This window comes from Coregonus clupeaformis, chromosome 30, assembly GCF_020615455.1.
Source record: "Coregonus clupeaformis isolate EN_2021a chromosome 30, ASM2061545v1, whole genome shotgun sequence".
Lineage (NCBI taxonomy): Eukaryota > Metazoa > Chordata > Actinopteri > Salmoniformes > Salmonidae > Coregonus > Coregonus clupeaformis.
The window spans coordinates 19,867,838-19,888,086 of NC_059221.1; the positions used below are offsets into that span (position 1 = coordinate 19,867,838).

Consider the following 20,249-nt stretch of genomic DNA (forward strand, 5'->3'; position numbering starts at 1 on the left):
CTATACAAGATACACAAAGCCAAGAAAAACCCTAAATATTTTCACATATTTGTTGGGTCAAGCTCTCTAAATCAATGGGGAGGTAAGGTAATTGACTGGTTGATCTTTATGTTTAGAACCTGATAAGAAAAATTTATCTAATTTATATCTTGCACTGAACAACATCCACAAATACTCTCTTAATCGGTGGATTATAATTATAAACAAGTCAGGAAACTGTTGACAGGCTGGGGTTCTTTCTCCATTACAAAAAGGCAGCACACAAAATGTACACTCAATAAGATTATTTATGTTATTGTACAATCTGCATTTATAACAAATAATAATAAAAAAAAGATTAGTAAGATGTACAGTATTCTAATGATCAGGTCTGGTGTGGACCGATGACTCCGCCTGCCCAGTCTTCTTTAGGCCAACCAGAGCTCCAGTGATGGAAGAGGGGGAGGGGCCAGGGCCTGAGAATGGCGCATACAGAAGTGATTGATTGTGTGTTCGAACACATGTACGTTCCTATGTGTATGTGTTTATGTACACGTACATACATGTATGTCCCTATATCTCTCTCTGTGTGTGTGTACACTTGAGTGTTGGCAGGCAACTGAATGAAAAAAGGAGGGAAGTGGTAGATGGGGTGAACGGATGACTGCAAACAAAAGAGGGGAAAAAGGAGGTGAGTAGTAACGTGGGTTCAGTTGGTGTAGATTTGGCCCTCTGGTGGCTGGGGGAGTTTCATGTTCTCCTTGCACATCATGAGTCGTCTGAGCTCCTGCAGGACCACACGGATGCTGTAGGAGTTCTGCCACTTGGCCAGCGCAGACACTGCTCGTGTGTCAACCTGCAGGACAGGGAACAAGGAGAGAAAGATTACATCACACCTCAATCACATCTCTGTATATTTTGTAGGAATATTTTAGTTAGCTGAAGCACTGATTAGTTGTGATCAAATGACACTATATAAAAAAAGTATTAGCTACATAACATGGCAGAAAGAGATCGTTTTTTTTATGGATATAAAATGCAGATAAGTCTACTTCAATGCAACCTCTGGAATATACGATCATGCATAACTATATTTAGTATGTTCAAGCAAAGTGTCATCTGAAATGGCAATGGACTCTTATTGCATGTGACATTTCCTGTCTGTAATTTGACCTAAACTTAGTAGGCATTTGTATTTATTATGGATCCCCATTAGCTGATGCCAACGCAGCAGTTACTCTTCCTAGGGTCCAGCAACATTGAGGCAAATACATATATAATTAAAAACATTACATTTCACAACACATTAAGTGTGTGCCCTCAGGCCACTACTCTACTACCACATATCTACAACACAAATCCCATGTGTACGTGTGTATGTTATCATGTGTGTGTACCAGTCATCCAACTGCATGTTAGCCCTGCACTGACCTCTATCTTATTATAGCAGCCAGGGGCAATTTAATCAGTCATTCACTTCAATTAATATAATCAAATCTTCAAACAAGATCTACAACACAAAAGGAGACATTTTCCAACATCTTCCTTCACAGATTGACACATTTTGCAGGATTTACAGCATTTTATGAGACTGCAATAAGACCAGCCAAACAGGTTTACTTACCACGCCATTGGAGTTGTGCACACCATTCAAGTTGATCTTAGTCACAAATCTGACAAATGGTGGTGCCTCTGGATATCTGGGCCCACATTCAACCTTCAGACTGTACATCCTGTTTTCATAGATTGTCTGAAAAATGACATACAAAGACATCAGTGAGAATGGAAGGCCAGACAAAGGTTCCTGATAGCAGGTTATACAGAATGTCTACATAGGAAACAGTGGCCCCATCCAGGAACAAACTCTAGTCCCTACCCCCTAGACGCTTGTGAAGATCTGAATGGATGGGACAGATTTCAGCATTATGGTTATAGCTCCACCTTGCTCTTTGATAGGCCATAGTGGAATTTTTTCCATATTGCTTACACCTGTCCAATCCTCTCAGATCGCCGCAAGTGCCTAGTGGGGTCGGCACTATGGGTTGTTTCTGGACAAGGCCAGGGAGTCGAACTTGGTGAATGCCTGTGAATCAGAGTAGCTTACTCACCCTAGGAGGGCCAATGATCATCCCTCTCCATCTTGTTAAGGTCATGTCCTCATCATCTTCCAATCCCCAGCTCACTGTCCCATCCCCCACACCTTTCTGACCTTCTTCCAGCTCTTCAAGCAGCCGGAAGTTACGAGGAACCTTAACGCCTATTGGTGTGAGAGACAAACAAGCACAGAAAACAGAAATGATTGAAATACCACACAAGACAAAACAAACAGTACACACCCCGTTATGGTTCACTGAGTATACCAAACATCAGGAACACCTTCCTAATATTGAGTTGCACCCCACCCCACCCCACAATTGCTCATGCTCCAGATACTCAACTAGTCTCAAGAAGGCCAGTTTTATTGCTTCTTTAATCAGCACAACCGTTTTCAGCTGTGCTCACATAATTGCAAAAGGGTTTTCTAATTATCAATTAGCCTTTTAAAATGATAAACTTGGATTAGCAAACACTACGTGCCTTTGGAACACTGGACTGATGGTTGCTGATAATGGGCCTCTGTACGCCTATGTAGATATTCCATTAAAAATCTGCCGTTTCCAGCTACAACAGCCATTTCCAACATTAACAATGTCTACACTGTCTTTCTGATGAATTTGATGTTATTTTAATGGACAAAAAAATTGCTTTTCTTTTGTAAACAAGGAAATGTCTAAGTGACCCCAAACTTTTGAACGGTAGTGTATATATAAAAAGGAAGAGAAGCTTAGGCCTAGCCCCATAGAGAGAGATAGAGAGAGATATGCCGGCGGCATGCTACGACACCAACATGCATTTCTTTATGTCAAATGGGTACTGTGTCTGCTATACAGATAAAGGCTTACAGAAGGAGGCCAATTCGTTAATTTTCTATCAGAATATTTTGTATAAAGATAAGCATTATATTGTTCGATTATAGGATTAACTCTGGTAGGCCTAAAACCCCCTTCTTCACCTCAAGTTCAAATGTCGTAGTCAGTTGGAGAGCCGCTGGCACTGCCTTCATATCAAAGGCCTGCAGTAGCTAAAGCTTAAAGCTGCAATATGTAACTTTTTGGGTGACCTGACTAAATTCACAGAAATGTGAGTTATAGATCTGTCATTCTCATTGAAAGCAAGTCTAAGAAGCGGTAGATCTGTTCTATGTGCGCTATTTCTATGCTTCCCGTTCTTACGTTTTGTTTTTGGGTCTTTTACTTTCGGTTTTGTACACCACCTTCAAACAGCTGAAAATACAACCTTTTTGGTTATGGAAAATATATTTCACAGCAGTTTAGATGGTACAATGATTCTCTACACTATACTTGTTTGTTTTGTCACAAACTTACGCAAACTATTAGAATTTTAGCAACCAGGAAATGGCAGAGCAATTAAAACGGAGGACATTCCTCTTTTTCCTCTAAATTTCATTTTGCTTCAATGAAAAAAGGCCTCCATCTTCGCAATCAACAGTAGCCTAGGCCAAGGCTCTTCTCTCACTCTCTCCTCAGCAGCAGGCACATGTGTGCGCAAGGAGTGTGAGAATGGTGCTGAAGCGCGAATTTGGAGTGCAGGCTATGATAGACAGCCTCTCCTGGACAATTTGGACGGCTACAATTGTATCTTTATTATTATTATTATTATTATTATTGTTTATTTAATTTTGGGGCCAAATGCCGACAAAATTGGCTACCGGCTAACGGAAACCCTGGTGTGTAGGCAACCTGCCCATCCCCCTCTAAAGCATAAAATAGAAGCCTACTCGCACAAAACGAGTATCTTAACGGATATGGAGATATGACAGGAGTATTTTTTGTCATTATCCGTGATCTGAAAAAAATGATTTTCAGCTGGCAGCACGCATCTCTCTTTCACTCAAACAGTGTGAAGCGATGTGCGCTCTAAACAACTATTGGATAGTTCTTCTGTATATAAAGAAATGGGCGAGGTATCGGTTGAGCCTGCTGGAACAATTGAATTGGATTAGAACAAGCCGCTCTTCCTCTGCTCACATTTCCTCAGACAGACACACGCGCCCGGCTCTGTTTCACTTACTCACAGTCTCAGGGAACAAGTCTCCCCTTCTCCAAAAATTGTGTATGAATCAGAATCCGTAGCTAGTCATTGTTGTTCAATCTAGGTATTTCCTGTCGACTTTGCTGAGGCCATATGGTTGTTGTCGTCTGTCTACTTGGCATTGTTTAGTAGGCCAACTTTGTCTGTCCGTATAATTGTTCCATTGCTGACGACGTCTTATGTTGTGATCCAAGCCCATGCTTGCTTGTTATTATTTATTCTCGCCCATGCATGTTCACCGAGCGACCAATCATCAGAAAATATTTTTTAAATAGTTTATTTTGATTGTACAAATGTTGTGGCATAAGTGTCGGGAGCGAAAAGTTGTGCGCCTCTCGAAAGCGAAACAATATATGGGGCAAGCGAATTTGCCTACCTTCATCTAAATCTGTGTCTGGAATAAATGCAGGCAGTAGTAGCCAGACATGAATTAGGCTATTTATTAGCCTATTTCGTTGATAATTGAATAGGAATAAATAGTAAGTAAATCATGTGGATTTTCAAAAAAACATATTTAACATCAAACGCTGCTTTTCATTGCTGACCAGCAGCTGTCACTAATGTGCATTGTGTTAAAAGCTAAGAATAATGAACTGTTTTTCAGCACAATTTGGTGAAAGCCCCAAAGACTTCAGAAAGCCTTGGTTCCCCATCACTAGAGTATACCACGGGGTAACAGTACATCACAAAGTGATTGGTGGGTTACTTGTGGCTCCTTGATGAGCTGTACCCGCTAAATGTTGTCATTTTTATATTATTGGGTGCAGAGGTGAGCAATAACTCAGGGCAGATTTAGTGGGTAGACCCATTGACACTGAGGTTCTAGAAATGATCTGCTAAATTCCCAGTCATGGCTATTACATTTTAGTCATTTAGCAGATACTCTTATCCAGAGCGACTTACAGTTAGTGAGTGCATACACATTAATTTGTAACGTTACTGGCCTGTAAAGCAATCTGCAGAAATGTGTGGGTAGCTAATTATTGCTAACGTTAGCTAGCCATTTCAGTTCTTAGGTCAAAACGGGTCTGGCCTTGGCCTAAATTCAGATGAGTGAGCTAACGTTAGCTAGCTGATTGATAGCATCATTATTAACTAGAAAGCAATATATATATATATATATATATATATATATATAGTTAGCTAACTATATATGAAAGGTTACAGCACACTTTAGCTAGCGTAGTAACTAGCTATTTGTTGTTAACTGGTACTAGTGTAACTAGCTAACTAGCTGGAACAACACGATTTGTCAGTGATATGGCTATATTACTCATATATATATATATATATAGTAATATAGCCATATTTCCAACGTAACTTAAGATAGCTAGCTAACTACTACAAGTCAAGTTAATGTGACTGACAAGATAGTTAAAGTTACCTCACGAAATCACTGTCAAATCGTGTCGTTCAAGCTAGTTAGCTAGCTACACTAGCAAAGCAGTTAACAACAAATAGCTAGTTACTAGCTAGCTAACGTGTACTGAAACCGTTTATATATAGTTAGCTAACAACCTCAGACAAGTCAGCCGGTTCGACCTCCTCCTGCGACTAGCTAATAATTAACTAGCTTGTAGCTTTCTTACTAATGACGTTCTGGATGTGGAAGCTAACGTGAGCAGCTAGGTAGCTAGTTTGCGATACGAGCTAGAGTGGTTAGCAAACGTTAGCTAGTTAACAGGCTAAAAATAACGCCTGATGAATGACGCGGCAATTGATCAGTCGACACAGGTTGGCGAGTTATGTTGCCACGTTAACGGAGTTAAATATATGGGTAACTATGCATGGAGAGGTTCCAACGGAATTTGACATGTCCTGTTAGCTTCAATTCACTATGGCATTGGAACTTACGAGACAAAAAATATTGTCAGATAGCAGGCGCTAGCTAGTAGCTATGTATAGCAATGTTTTGGTACAATAAGCAGTACTTGAGCATTTCTGTAAGGTATATTGTAACATGGAACGCTTGTACACTTTATCAACAAACGTTTCTTGAATGTTACACGGCATAAGTAATGTGGTAGTCGTTTATTTATCTGAATAGTTTACCTGATCCGGCGGCGACCGCCATCTTGTCGCTTAGTAGCGGGAGCGCACACGTAACCATAGTTGGGGGTGCTGAGAGATGGGAACGCGCTTGCTCGAGGTAAGATTTACCCACCCCCAATCCTAATGTAACGAAAGAGGCGATTAAACATATCTGACCCTGGACCAGTTTTTTTCCAGACAACTGTGGGACAAGTTTTTTCATAGATTTATCATGGTAGTTATTTTGACAATGGCATATATTTCTAAGAAATATATAATAATAAGCTAATAACAGAGAGGAAGAGGTAAAGCGAGAGGGATAACTGTATTTTCCAGCAGATAGCGTTTTTTCGTTTTTTTCGCTCACCATGCAAGGAGTTTTTGTATAGAGACCCACAGTGGAGGTGTCGTAATACCCATAAAACCTAGCGGTCAAACAAGGAAATGGTTCCAATCGTTTTTCTACCATTCATTTTTCCCATAGGTATTTTTTTTTAGAAACACTTAACATAAGGGCTGTGTTTCGTGTAGGCTTATCCTGGCGTGACCATGTAAATCTCTCTCGGATAAGGTGAGTTTTGTCAATATATGCAGCTCTATTTACTTGCAGATTAGAAAATGCTACTTAGCATCAAAGTAGACTACAAATCCCTGCAAGCTCCTGCACGTCATCTCTAGCTGACGCCTTTGCTAACAGGTATTGTGTCAATTTATTTATTTTTTCCCAATTTATTAATTACTAAATTTAGCTAACAGATAGTTAATCCAGAGATTCTTACCTTTGCCTCGATTCGGCAGTCTCGTCCAGATCATCATGGCATTTGTAGTTCTTTATGATAGCCACATTAACAGCTAATTAGCATGTAATTTTTTGGGGGGGTAAATACAATTGAATATATTGATAAAAGTCACCTTGTCCTAGAGAGATTTACATGGTTATCAAAACATAACGCCAGGGTAAGCCTACACGAAACACAGCCCTTATTTTAAATGTTTCTAAAATCCCCTATGGGAAAAATGAATGGTGGAAACGCGATTGGAACCATTTCCTTGTTTGACCACTAGGTTTTGTGGGTATTATGACTCATACTGTGGTACTCTATGGAGGTCAATAGCTAGGATTCCATCCAATTGGCAACAGATTTTCATGAGAATATTCTAAAATCCGCATGAAGAAAATATGCACATTTTCCCACAAGCAGTATGTTTCCACCAAACGGCATTGTTGCGGATAAAAAGCAGTGCGTCATGACAAAATGTACTTTTTCGCTTAAGTTTTCATGTACTAAAAATTGAATGTTTAATTTTTTGTCACAAAAACTGTTGTGTTAAATAGCAAACGTGCCTACTCTGGTCTTGGCACATGCGCTCTAGCCAACGGCTCGCAGATACAGTTCAGGTAGGCTCTGCTGGTAGTTTAGTCTTACAACACATGAAATTATTATGCATAAGAGCAAGAATGTACAGTGAGGGAAAAAAGTATTTGATCCCCTGCTGATTTTGTATGTTTGCCCACTGACAAAGAAATGATCAGTCTATAATTTTAATGGTAGGTATATTTGAGCAGTGAGAGACAGAATAACAACAAAAAATCCAGACAAACGCATGTCAAAAATGTTATAAATTGATTTGCATTTTAATGAGGGAAATAAGTATTTGACCCCCTCTCAATCAGAAGGATTTCTGGCTCCCAGGTGTCTTTTATACAGGTAACGAGCTGAGATTAGGAGCACACTCTTAAAGGGAGTGCTCCTAATCTCAGTTTGTTACCTGTATAAAAGACACCTGTCCACAGAAGCAATCAATCAATCAGATTCCAAACTCTCCACCATGGCCAAGACCAAAGAGCTCTCCAAGGATGTCAGGGACAAGATTGTAGACCTACACAAGGCTGGAATGGGCTACAAGACCATCGCCAAGCAGCTTGGTGAGAAGGTGACAACAGTTGGTGTGATTATTCGCAAATGGAAGAAACACAAAATAACTGTCAATCTCCCTCGGCCTGGGGCTCCATGCAAGATCTCACCTCGTGGAGTTGCAATGATCATGAGAACGGTGAGGAATCAGCCCAGAACTACACAGGAGGATCTTGTCAATGATCTCAAGGCAGCTGGGATCATAGTCACCAAGAAAACAATTGGTAACACACTACGCCGTGAAGGACTGAAATTCTGCAGCGCCCGCAAGGTCCCCCTGCTCAAGAAAGTACATATACAGGCCCGTCTGAAGTTTGCCAATGAACATCTGAATGATTCAGAGGAGAACTGGGTGAAAGTGTTGTGGTCAGATGAGACCAAAATCGAGCTCTTTGGCATCAACTCAACTCGCCGTGTTTGGAGGAGGAGGAATACTGCCAATGACCCCAAGAACACCATCCCCACCGTCAAACATGGAGGTGGAAACATTATGCTTTGGGGGTGTTTTTCTGCTAAGGGGACAGGACAACTTCACCGCATCAAAGGGACGATGGACGGGGCCATGTACCGTCAAATCTTGGGTGAGAACCTCCTTCCCTCAGCCAGGGCTTTGAAATGGGTCATGATGGGTATTCCAGCATGACAATGACCCAAAACACACGGCCAAGGCAACAAAGGAGTGGCTCAAGAAGAAGCACATTAAGGTCCTGGAGTGGCCTAGCCAGTCTCCAGAACTTAATCCCATAGAAAATCTGTGGAGGGAGCTGAAGGTTGGAGTTGCCAAACGTCAGGCTCGAAACCTTAATGACTTGGATAAGATCTGCAAAGAGGAGTGGGACAAATCCCTCCTGAGATGTGTGCAAACCTGGTGGCCAACTACAAGAAACGTCTGACCTCTGTGATTGCCAACAAAGGTTTTGCCACTAAGTACTAAGTCATGTTTTGCAGAGGGGTCAAATACTTATTTCCATCATTAAAATGCAAATACATTTATAACATTTTTGACATGCGTTTTTCTGGATTTTTTTGTTGTTATTCTGTCTCTCACTGCTCAAATAAACCTACCATTAAAATTATAGACTGATCATGTCTTTGTCAGTGGGCAAACGTACAAAATCAGCAGGGGATCAAATACTTTTTTCTCTCACTGTATTTATTTGTCAAACGGCAGTCAAGCATCGATCATCATGTCACCAGAATAAGACCCTTAACATTTTATTGGAAAGGAGCATCAAGCTCATACCGTGCACTTTCACCACCCTGTGAAGTTCATTTATTTAATCTGTAGCCTAATAAACTGCATGGTTTCCCGAGTCGTAATGGGAAGACTACACACCAAGTCATCGCGACTCCAAGTTAACTTCGATATGATGGTTATTATATCAATATTTGCGTATAAAGGCGTTTCCACCGCCATTTCTCACATAATAAATTTTAGCGACAACAAAAACATCCCACCATGTCAAACAAACAGATTATCTGTCGGCATTTATAAAATTGTACCGAAACTTCCTGTTTCCATCATAGCTGTCCTGATTTTTTTATATACCATATGACTTTACTTGCATAAAAACATGGTTAAAGAGTGTCGAATTTGGTTAGCAAAAATGTAATGGCTTATTTGATCGAATAGGAGTTTTGTAATGCTTAGGTTGTTACAAATGTACCTATATAAGTAGGACAGGTGACATTCCGTCAACTTTGAGATAAAAATAAACACTTTATATCGGAATTGTGCCTGTTATCACACTCGTATCTGCCCTCTCTTTGGCTAGAATGGTCCCACCTGATCTTACTGCCTTCCATTTTTGAAGGCATTTCTTTTCATTTTGGCGGCCAATGAAGTATCTGGTCAATATAATGAATAATCTGTGCTAATAGTAATTGTTATCTCATGGAAGGTCTTTTTTTTTTTTTTTTTTTTATTGTATTTTTTTTTTTTTCGGGGGGATGGATCAGCTTAATATTGCAGATAGATTGTATCTTCTATCAATGTAATTGTCTGCATCACTTCCAATCCCCCATGTTTTTTTTATTTTTTATATATATATTCCCCTTTATTACTTTTCAACCCCACCATCCTTTCCCTACTTGGAGTAAATTAGTGAACAACAACGCCCAGGCCTCTACTTCCGGTCTATACTTACTATCTACACCTTATGGACAGAGTTAATTTTACAATAATTCTATATCTATATCTATATATATATATATATTTATTTATTTTTTTGCTCCTGAACTTCTTCTACTCTCAACCTCTCCGATCATTTTCATGATGTCCATCCGGTTTGCTTCTAAATGCCATATCTTTCTAACTGTGCTCTTTCCCAAAAGCTCCCAACATACAACCTATATACTTATTATGGACACAGTATGCTTACATTATTAGCTATCTTTGTTATTATTTGTTGTTATTTGTTATTAGTCCCATCCTTCAACTCTATTCAATACCTCCCATCTATCTCTTAACACCATCCATATAGGATTTCTATTTGCCATATATATTTCAACCATACTGTGATGTTTTACAAAAGTTCTGAACCTTTCTATTCTCATTGCTTCTACAGATTGTCAATTAAAAATAAACATTTTTGCTAAAAGTATTATTATATTATTGATTGATTGACTATGACTTTTCAGATCACCCAGTAATGCTATCTGCAAGGTTAGTTCCAGGTAAATATTGCAGTCCTTTAGCCATTCCTGGACCTGTGTCCAAAAACAAGCTACAAATGGACAGAACCAAAACAAATGATCTAATGATTCTATCTCTTCACAGCAAAATCTGCAGAGCTGGGAAGATTGTATCCCCCATATAAATAACATTCTATTGGTAGCAAGAATTTTATATAATAATTTAAATTGAAAGATTCTCATTTTTGAATCCGGTGTCGTTTTGCGTGTCAGTTCATAAACACTATGCCATGGGATCGGTACGTCAAAGATCTCTTCCCAACTATTTTGCAATCTATATGGGACTGCTGTCAATCCTTTGGTCCTTAAGTGAAACTGATATACTTTTTTATTTATCACAGTTTTCCTTAACCAATTATGTTCTTTAATGCAAGGCCGACAGACAAGTTCCTTACTTTCTCCCCCCTTCAACTTTCCTCTTCCACTTTTGCGGTAAGGCTGCAATTATTTGGTTGTAATTTTGGGTAGAGCAGACATTTCCATATGTTTTTGTTAGCTGCATGTGCGACATAACTCCACCAGTCCTACCGATGATATCATTTACGAAGATTATACCTTTTTTAAACATTCTGTCAAAAAATAAAGGTTTTTTGTCAATTAGTATATTTGAATTTAACCACAATATTTGTTGCATTATTTGTTCTGTCGTTTCTGGAGGATTAAATTGAAATTGCAACCAACTTTCTATGGCTTGTTTTAGAAATAGTGACATTTGGGAGATTATTTCCTTTTCAAATAACTGAAAGTGAGAGGTTGTAATCTGAATAAAGGGAAAAAGGCCTTTCTTGAACAGTGGGTGAGACAATCTTACTAATTTGCTTGAGAACCAGTTCGGATTTAAGTATAACTTTTGGATGACTGAAGATTTTAGTGATAGGTCTAATGCTTTAATATTTAATAATTTCTGTCCTCCGAATTCATATTCATTATATAAATATGCTCTTTTAATTTTGTCTGCCTTGCCGTTCCAAATAAAATTGAATATTTTTTTCTCATATAATTTAAAAAACTGTTTGCTAGGCGTAGGCAAGACCATAAGCAAATAGGTAAACTGGGATAATACTAAAGAGTTAATCAGGGTGATTTTTCCACAAATTGACAGGTATTTTCCTTTCCATGGTAGTAAGATCTTATCTATTTTTGCTAACTTTCTATTAAAATTTATTGAAGTGAGATCATTTATTTCCTTTGGGATATGTATTCCAGTATATCCACATCACCATCAGACCATTTTATTGGTAAACTACATGGTAATGTAAAAATTGTATTTTTTAGTGATCCAATACGTAATATAGTACATTTGTCATAATTTGGTTTTAATCCAGAGAGGTTAGAAAATGTATCTAGATCCTCTATGAGGCTGTGGAGGGATTCTAGTTGTGGATCTAAAAGAAAACATGAATCATCTGCGTACAATGACACCTTTGTTTTTAAGCCCTGTATTTCTAATCCATTGATATTATTATTGGATCTGATTTTAATAGCTAACATCTCGATGGCCACAATAAATAGATATGCCGATAGTGGACAACCTTGTTTCACTCCTCTTGACAGTTTGAAACTTTCTGAGAAATAGCCATTATTTACTATTTTACACCTAGGGTTACTATACATGATTTTGACCCATTTTATAAGAGATTCTCCAAAATTGAAATGCTCCAGGCATTTATATATAAATTCCAGTCGAACTTTATCAAATGCCTTTTCGAAGTCTGCTATGAATAGCAGGCCTGGTTTCCCATATTTTCCATAGTGTTCTATTGTTTCCAATACTTGCCTTATATTATCTCCAATGTATCTTCCATGTAAAAAACCTGTCTGATTAGAATGAATAATATCCGACAATACCTTTTTAATTCTATGCGCTATACATTTTGCTAGGATTTTTGCATCACAACACTGAAGTGTAAGGGGCCTCCAATTTTGTAAATGGACTGGATCTTTATATTTTCCACTTGTATCCTGTTTCAGTAATAATGAGATCAGACCTTCTTCTTGAGTGTCAGATAATCTACCATTTACATAGGAGTGGTTAAAACATGCTAATAACGGTCCTCTTAGTATATCAAAAAGGTTTGGTATACCTCGATTGGTATGCCATCCAACCCTGGAGTTTTCCCGGACTTAAAGTCTTTAATTGCATCCAGAAGTTCCTCCTCTGTAATTTCACCTTCACATGAGTCTTTCTGTGTGGCTGTTAATTTGACATTATCAAATGGAAAAAAATCTCTACAATTAGCTTCAGTTAGAGGAGATGGAGGCGACTGAAAAGAAAACATATGCTTAAAATACTTTGTTTCTTCCTTCAAAATATCATTAGGTGAATTATGGGTGACTCCGTCAATTGTAACCAGTTTCATTAAGTTCTTTTTGGTAGCATTCCTATGTTGAAGATTAAAAAAGAATTTTGTGCATTTTTCCCCATATTCCATCCAGTTTGCTTTATTTTTATAATATATTACACTTGATCTTTCTTGAATAAGTTTTTCCATTTCTTTTTGTTTTTCCTCTAATTTATTCTGAGCCTCTATGTTACAGTTTTTATTGCCATCTATCTGTTCTGTTAGACTTTCTATTTCCTTTCTTAGTATAAACTCTTTTGACCTAAATTGCTTTTGTTTTCGAGATGAGTACTGAATTGCATGGCCTCTAAAGGCACATTTAAAGGTGTCCCATACAATAAGGGGATTCGCTGTACCTATGTTATGTTGGAAAAAGTCAGTTATAAATTCCTTTGTTCTAATTATAAATAAATTATCATCTAATAGGCTTTGATTAAATTTCCAATATCCTCGCCCACGTGGAAATTCAGTCAGAGTAATGTATATGCCTATTATATGATGGTCCGACCGCATTCTGTCCCCTATCAACACTTTTTTTACTTTTGGTGCCAACGAGAATGAGATAAGAAAGAAGTCAAGACGACTAGCTTGATTCAGTCTCCGCCATGTATATCTCACTAGATCAGCATATTTAAGCCTCCATATATCTACTAGTTCTAATGTATCCATGACATTCACAATTTCCTTAAGAGCATGTGGGTGATTGTTTGTGGTGTGATTTCCTTTTCGGTCCATTGAGCTATTTAAAACAGTATTATAATCCCCCCACCATAATAATATTGTCTTGAGTTGCTTGCAGGCTTGATAATTTATTATATATATTGTCAAAGAATTGTGGATCATCATTATTTGGTCCGTAAAGGTTAATGAGCCATATCTGTTTATGGTCCAATACCATATTTAAAATAATCCATCTACCTTGCGTATCTATTTGGACAATTTGCACATTCGGATCGAAATTACTATTCATTAATATCATCACCCCTTTTGAATTTCTTTGCCCATGGGAGAAGTATATTCCCCCCATTCTTTTTCCACGCTACTTCATCTCGAATTGTTGAATGAGTTTCCTGTATACAATAGATATTATATTCCTTCTCTTTGAGCCATGTAAATATTGTTCTTCTTTTGTTATTATCAGCTAAGCCATTACAATTATAACTGGCTATACTTATTTCACCATACACCATAATGAGATACAAGTTTCAAGTCTATTTATCATTATATATGTTTGTAAATTTACCAATAAAAAATAGCGTAATGATTGAGTGTCCATATAGCTGTACCGTGATATTTGCATTGCTACGGAGTAACCCTTCAATTGTTCTCCACTAATTCCCCGCTAAAGCCCCTCCCCATCCCAAGTTGAGCCGTCATCCCAGTGATCAGCATCCCCCCACGTCCCTCCGTATCCCTAAGGCCCCGAGAGGCCAGGACCCATCCATCGAAAACAGCACACAGTGCCACCCACAAAACAGAAGCAGGTTAACCGCCAAAAGCATTTCCAATGCTTTCACCTCTATATATATATATCTATATAACTATTTTTTTATTTTTTATTATGCATATCCTATTTTCCATCATTATCAATTAATATGCGTAATAATGTCGGCAGTTCACGCATAGGATTCTAACATATAACCAGGATTGCCATTGTATTACATTTAATTCATTGACAAGCAATTATTATCCTAGCAAATAATTCCCGCGGTCCATCCCATACCCCCCCAACATCCCCACCCACCCCACAACAGATGCCAGACCAGCACACACGCACATACTCACATACTCCAACACACTCAACCCCCCTCCTCCACAATCCACCATAAAATCCGATACTCAACGGCTGTTATATCCCAGAGCCCAACTCGAGAAATAACTTGATCTACGAGTGCACATACAGTTAAAGCTGATTGAGAAAGCATGCAAATTGAGCAGAAATTGACAACAATGTGAGATTTGATTAATCTACTTAATCTATGTCAAGTCCTAGGTGATGGAGATCAGATCCACCCTCTTCACCTGAGACACAAACACTCTGATCCCCTGTTGTAACCATTTTCCCAAGCATCTCCATGCGGTCAGACCTTTGATTATTTTGTGCCACCTGGGCCACAATGATAAACCCCCTCTCTGATTGTCCGAGTGTGACCCCCTCCCCATGGGTTACTACAGCCAGTGTTGCCAGCACTGCCACTACCTGGGTGGGGGTACCCCACCGGAATCCCCACCGGCTAGGTAAAAGGTCGTCAAGGTTCTCATTAGCAGCTTTGAGAATTTCCTTGTATATTATGCTCTCCCATCAGGGGGCTCTGGCTTTGTAGGACCAACCCTGCCAGGCAGGCTCAGAATCTTGAGGGGGCGGTGCTGCTCAAGTAGGTCTCTGACCGCATTTATTTCTCTATTTAGGCTGCATATTCACAGCAGGTCCATAAAATAGATGGGAACTTCTCTTTGGTGTATGGGTCGCTCAGGTGGGTGTCCAGGTTATAGGGTTAGGGATCTTTCCATCATGATAGGACAATGAATAATTAGATTAGATGTATACTATATTTAAAAATGTATATCCCTCATCTACACAAAATTGAAAGCTCTCTCTCTCACTACCCCTGTTCATAGACCCCCGGTCGGCTCTGGGATATGCAACCATTTCCCCTCTCACTCACTTAACGCCGTACCTTTTCAAACACAAAAATGCACACCACATGGTTGACTGCGGAAGAAATGGGCCGAGCGTGCAAACGCACCCGCATCCACATCTGCTGCAAGGGGGAAAGGACGCCAGAGAGAACACAGGACCAACCACAACAACCATCCGCCAAAACAACAACCTCCCGCCAAAAAATCCATGTTCTAATTATTTGTATATAAAGATGTATTATTCTGCTTGTTATATCGTTTTATCCATTTATAAAATACTATACTTACTATAAATATTATTTAATATTACAATCCCTATCATTGCTAGTATCAGGTGCTCCAATATTTGACTCCTCCATTACAACTTTTAGAATAGCCATGGAGTAGTCTTTGTGTCTCTGAACATTTGGTTGTCAATATATAATTTATCCACCACTAGTGCAACACGTTTCCCTTTGAATCTGTTTTCCTTGAAGATTGGATACAGAACTTTGCGCCTTTCTACAATCTCCTTCGGGAACTGATCATTCATGCCTATTTTCGTGCCAGCAAGTCTTTTTCCCAGGCTTTTCACCATAGCTTTGTCCTTAAAAAAAGCAAATTTGGCAACGATTGGGCGCTCATATTTCTGTCCTCTTTTTCCGAAACGATGTACACGTTCGAGTTGGATTTTATCGACAGCCTCGAGTGGGATTTGCAAAGAGGAGTGGGACAAATCCCTCCTGAGATGTGTGCAAACCTGGTGGCCAACTACAAGAAACGTCTGACCTCTGTGATTGCCAACAAAGGTTTTGCCACTAAGTACTAAGTCATGTTTTGCAGAGGGGTCAAATACTTATTTCCATCATTAAAATGCAAATACATTTATAACATTTTTGACATGCGTTTTTCTGGATTTTTTTGTTGTTATTCTGTCTCTCACTGCTCAAATAAACCTACCATTAAAATTATAGACTGATCATGTCTTTGTCAGTGGGCAAACGTACAAAATCAGCAGGGGATCAAATACTTTTTTCTCTCACTGTATTTATTTGTCAAACGGCAGTCAAGCATCGATCATCATGTCACCAGAATAAGACCCTTAACATTTTATTGGAAAGGAGCATCAAGCTCATACCGTGCACTTTCACCACCCTGTGAAGTTCATTTATTTAATCTGTAGCCTAATAAACTGCATGGTTTCCCGAGTCGTAATGGGAAGACTACACACCAAGTCATCGCGACTCCAAGTTAACTTCGATATGATGGTTATTATATCAATATTTGCGTATAAAGGCGTTTCCACCGCCATTTCTCACATAATAAATTTTAGCGACAACAAAAACATCCCACCATGTCAAACAAACAGATTATCTGTCGGCATTTATAAAATTGTACCGAAACTTCCTGTTTCCATCATAGCTGTCCTGATTTTTTTTTATATACCATATGACTTTACTTGCATAAAAACATGGTTAAAGAGTGTCGAATTTGGTTAGCAAAAAATGTAATGGCTTATTTGATCGAATAGGAGTTTTGTAATGCTTAGGTTGTTACAAATGTACCTATATAAGTAGGACAGGTGACATTCCGTCAACTTTGAGATAAAAATAAACACTTTATATCGGAATTGTGCCTGTTATCACACTCGTATCTGCCCTCTCTTTGGCTAGAATGGTCCCACCTGATCTTACTGCCTTCCATTTTTGAAGGCATTTCTTTTCATTTTGGCGGCCAATGAAGTATCTGGTCAATATAATGAATAATCTGTGCTAATAGTAATTGTTATCTCATGGAAGGTCTTTGTTAGATATACATATCATGGTAATAATGAACACAACCAAGTAATATATTGGTGTTTATTTAGTTTCTTTATAAATATAATATATACACACATTGTAACAGTCTTCCACATGGAAGACAACAAAAAGGCATCAAGGCATGGTTTCTGATATCTAAAATTCCATCATCACAACCATACTTTACTAGCATCCACAGGATTCATATTAGAGAAAATATTACGTGGATTTTGGATAATTTAATGGCAGAATCAATTGAATAATACAGTGCTGTTGCAAGCATAAGTAGGCCAACAATATTGTACCGGTAAGCTAAGGCCATCCTTTTAGAGGTCCAAGGAGCACTACAAATCTCATTCAGACAAAGCATGTCAGAAACACACCCCAACAATCAACACAACCATTTATATAACATGATTGATCTTCCTTTTGAAAAATAAGTGCATTAGGCAACATCTCTATTATTTTATCATTTAGACAAACCCAATTTTACACTTAAGAGCTTTAACTAAATCCATTAATTGAAAAAGTATTGTATTAAAGCAATTAGGTCATTAAAATAACTAAATCACACATTTACATCTAGGCAATAGTTTGTACTAAACACATGGCTTAATGCATCATATTACAATCTGCAATGGCAAAAGTATGACAGATTACATTTTGCATATACCACATTATAAATTGACTACTTTTTTTAAATCTGTCAAACAAGTTAAGTTTGGCATTGGTCAATAGCAACATGATCTGAAAGAATGAACTGTTAAGAAGTTACAATTTCACCAATATGAAAAGCTATTTCAGTTTATCCATTCAAACTTCTTCCCCTCAACTGAATTATTTAATAAACTAGTGAAGCCATAGTCATAATTATTGATTGATCCGCTTACTTACTATCCTCTTAATATTATCCTCTCCCTACTTCTATACAATACTTATTAGTATCCTCTTAGTAAAAAAAAGTATAACTTACATTGTATTTAATATGTAAACTCACACCTGCATTTATATTACCAAGCCTAGACATAAAGCAGAACAGCAATAAGCAATGGAATTGATGCTTAGTATTTGTGTCACTACGTCTGGTTCCACAGGGATAATGGCAGCCATTCATTTTTAATAGGACCCATAAGACCATAGCCATTAAACACACCAAAACAACACATTTGAGGAGAATGTTATTTCAGGCTTGATCTATGAATGTTTCTGGCCAACAATATACTAATTTGAAGGATGAAAAACAGTGTACCTGCCAAGAAGATATTCATACATCAACCTGGTTTGGTTTGACTGAAATAATTCACTCCCCATTCTCCTCAGTAGTGAAACAAAATGTCATCACTTTCCCAGCTTTTACAATATCCTACTTATATTAATAAACATTATTAAACTCTGCAGTGATTTTTCTGCTGACCTACAATTGAGAAATGGATGAACTGAGTCAGAAGAATAAGGACCTTTGTTAATTTTCAGTAAAGTCATTTTGACTTCTGAATAAAACAATTCATATAAATATCTGAGCCAGTTTAATTTGACACACATTTTTTAACTTCATAACTATGAGCATTGCCAATCCCACATTACAGTAAGGCTACCCAATCTGGGGGACCCTATTATAGCACTTAAAAGTAAAAGTAATAGTGACAATTTGGGTTGTTCAAATCAAGGCCCAACTGAAAAACTACATTATTGAACAATAGCAAAACTGCCCCAAAACTCAAGTGGTCACTTACAGCAGGTTGATTTCATTCTACTATCAAGCAATTAATTAGTAACATAAAAACAGTAAGGAAATCTGGTGATCCATCATATTGCCTGCATAAGCCAACCTGCTGTATGCATGCATGCAGTCTTACAGTATGTAAGTCAGTGTGACACGCACCTTTAAATAGGGACATTTGAGAGCAGTGTTCTTGTCTACAGCCTTTATTCTTCCCAAGCTGAACTATTTGCAAATATTTAGGGAAATCATTTATATATGGGTGAATAACATGCACACCACCACACTGTCACTTGTTTTTGGTGCTGGGAATAAAAGCCCCAGAGTTTAATTCATTATGAAAAAGATAACTCCCACACACGATTACCTCTGTCATTCATTTTGTACATCAACGGTTCGGTCTGTGACAATAACAATAAATGTCACATGCAGAGAGAGGTAAGCGTGTCTTTTATAATGAAAGAATGTCTATGTTAAGGGAATTTAAGAACAGAAATATCATTTCTAGCCAATCAGGCAATTTTTCAGGTTAAGGTAGTTAAGACATAAGGTTCAGGTTCACTATCAGTCAGACTGCATAGGTATCTGCTGTACAGTTCATTTCCAAACATGGTTACTAGAGCATACACACAAAGCACTTTAATTTTTCAGGTAGATTGCTAATTATGATGATTCATCTCTTTTGATTACTCTCTTCTACTGCACTCAAAGTATTAGTCCATCATCACTGCAGCCTGCTTGGCATTGTTAGACGGCAGATATATTGGCAATATCCCTGAAGGGTAATGTGTTTAACCATTTCCATGCTTCTGGGATTAAAAAAAGGCGTGCGGTGTGTAAAAAAGATTGGCAAATTACTTGAATGACTGTATGGATACTAGCAAATTTAAGACAGAAAACCACTGGTTGAGAAGAACAACGACAAAAGCATTACAAAATAGGTTCTGCAATAGAGAAGTGAAATGAAAGGCAAGAGATTACTGCAGCTGTGATTGTT

At 38.1% G+C, this 20,249-nt stretch overlaps 1 protein-coding gene across 1 annotated transcript; it reads right to left on the reverse strand.

Annotated features, from left to right (window-relative positions):
- Positions 1-269: 269 nt before the first annotated feature.
- On the reverse strand, positions 270-6,289 carry LOC121545701 (ubiquitin-conjugating enzyme E2 variant 1). The gene is made up of 4 exons (XM_041856459.1): positions 6,184-6,289; positions 2,088-2,236; positions 1,604-1,729; positions 270-835 (listed from the first exon to the last, which is right to left on the reverse strand). Exons 1-4 carry the CDS (start codon positions 6,239-6,241, stop codon positions 689-691), a joined length of 480 nt encoding a protein of 159 aa, XP_041712393.1. The 5' UTR covers positions 6,242-6,289; the 3' UTR covers positions 270-688.
- Positions 6,290-20,249: the final 13,960 nt, after the last annotated feature.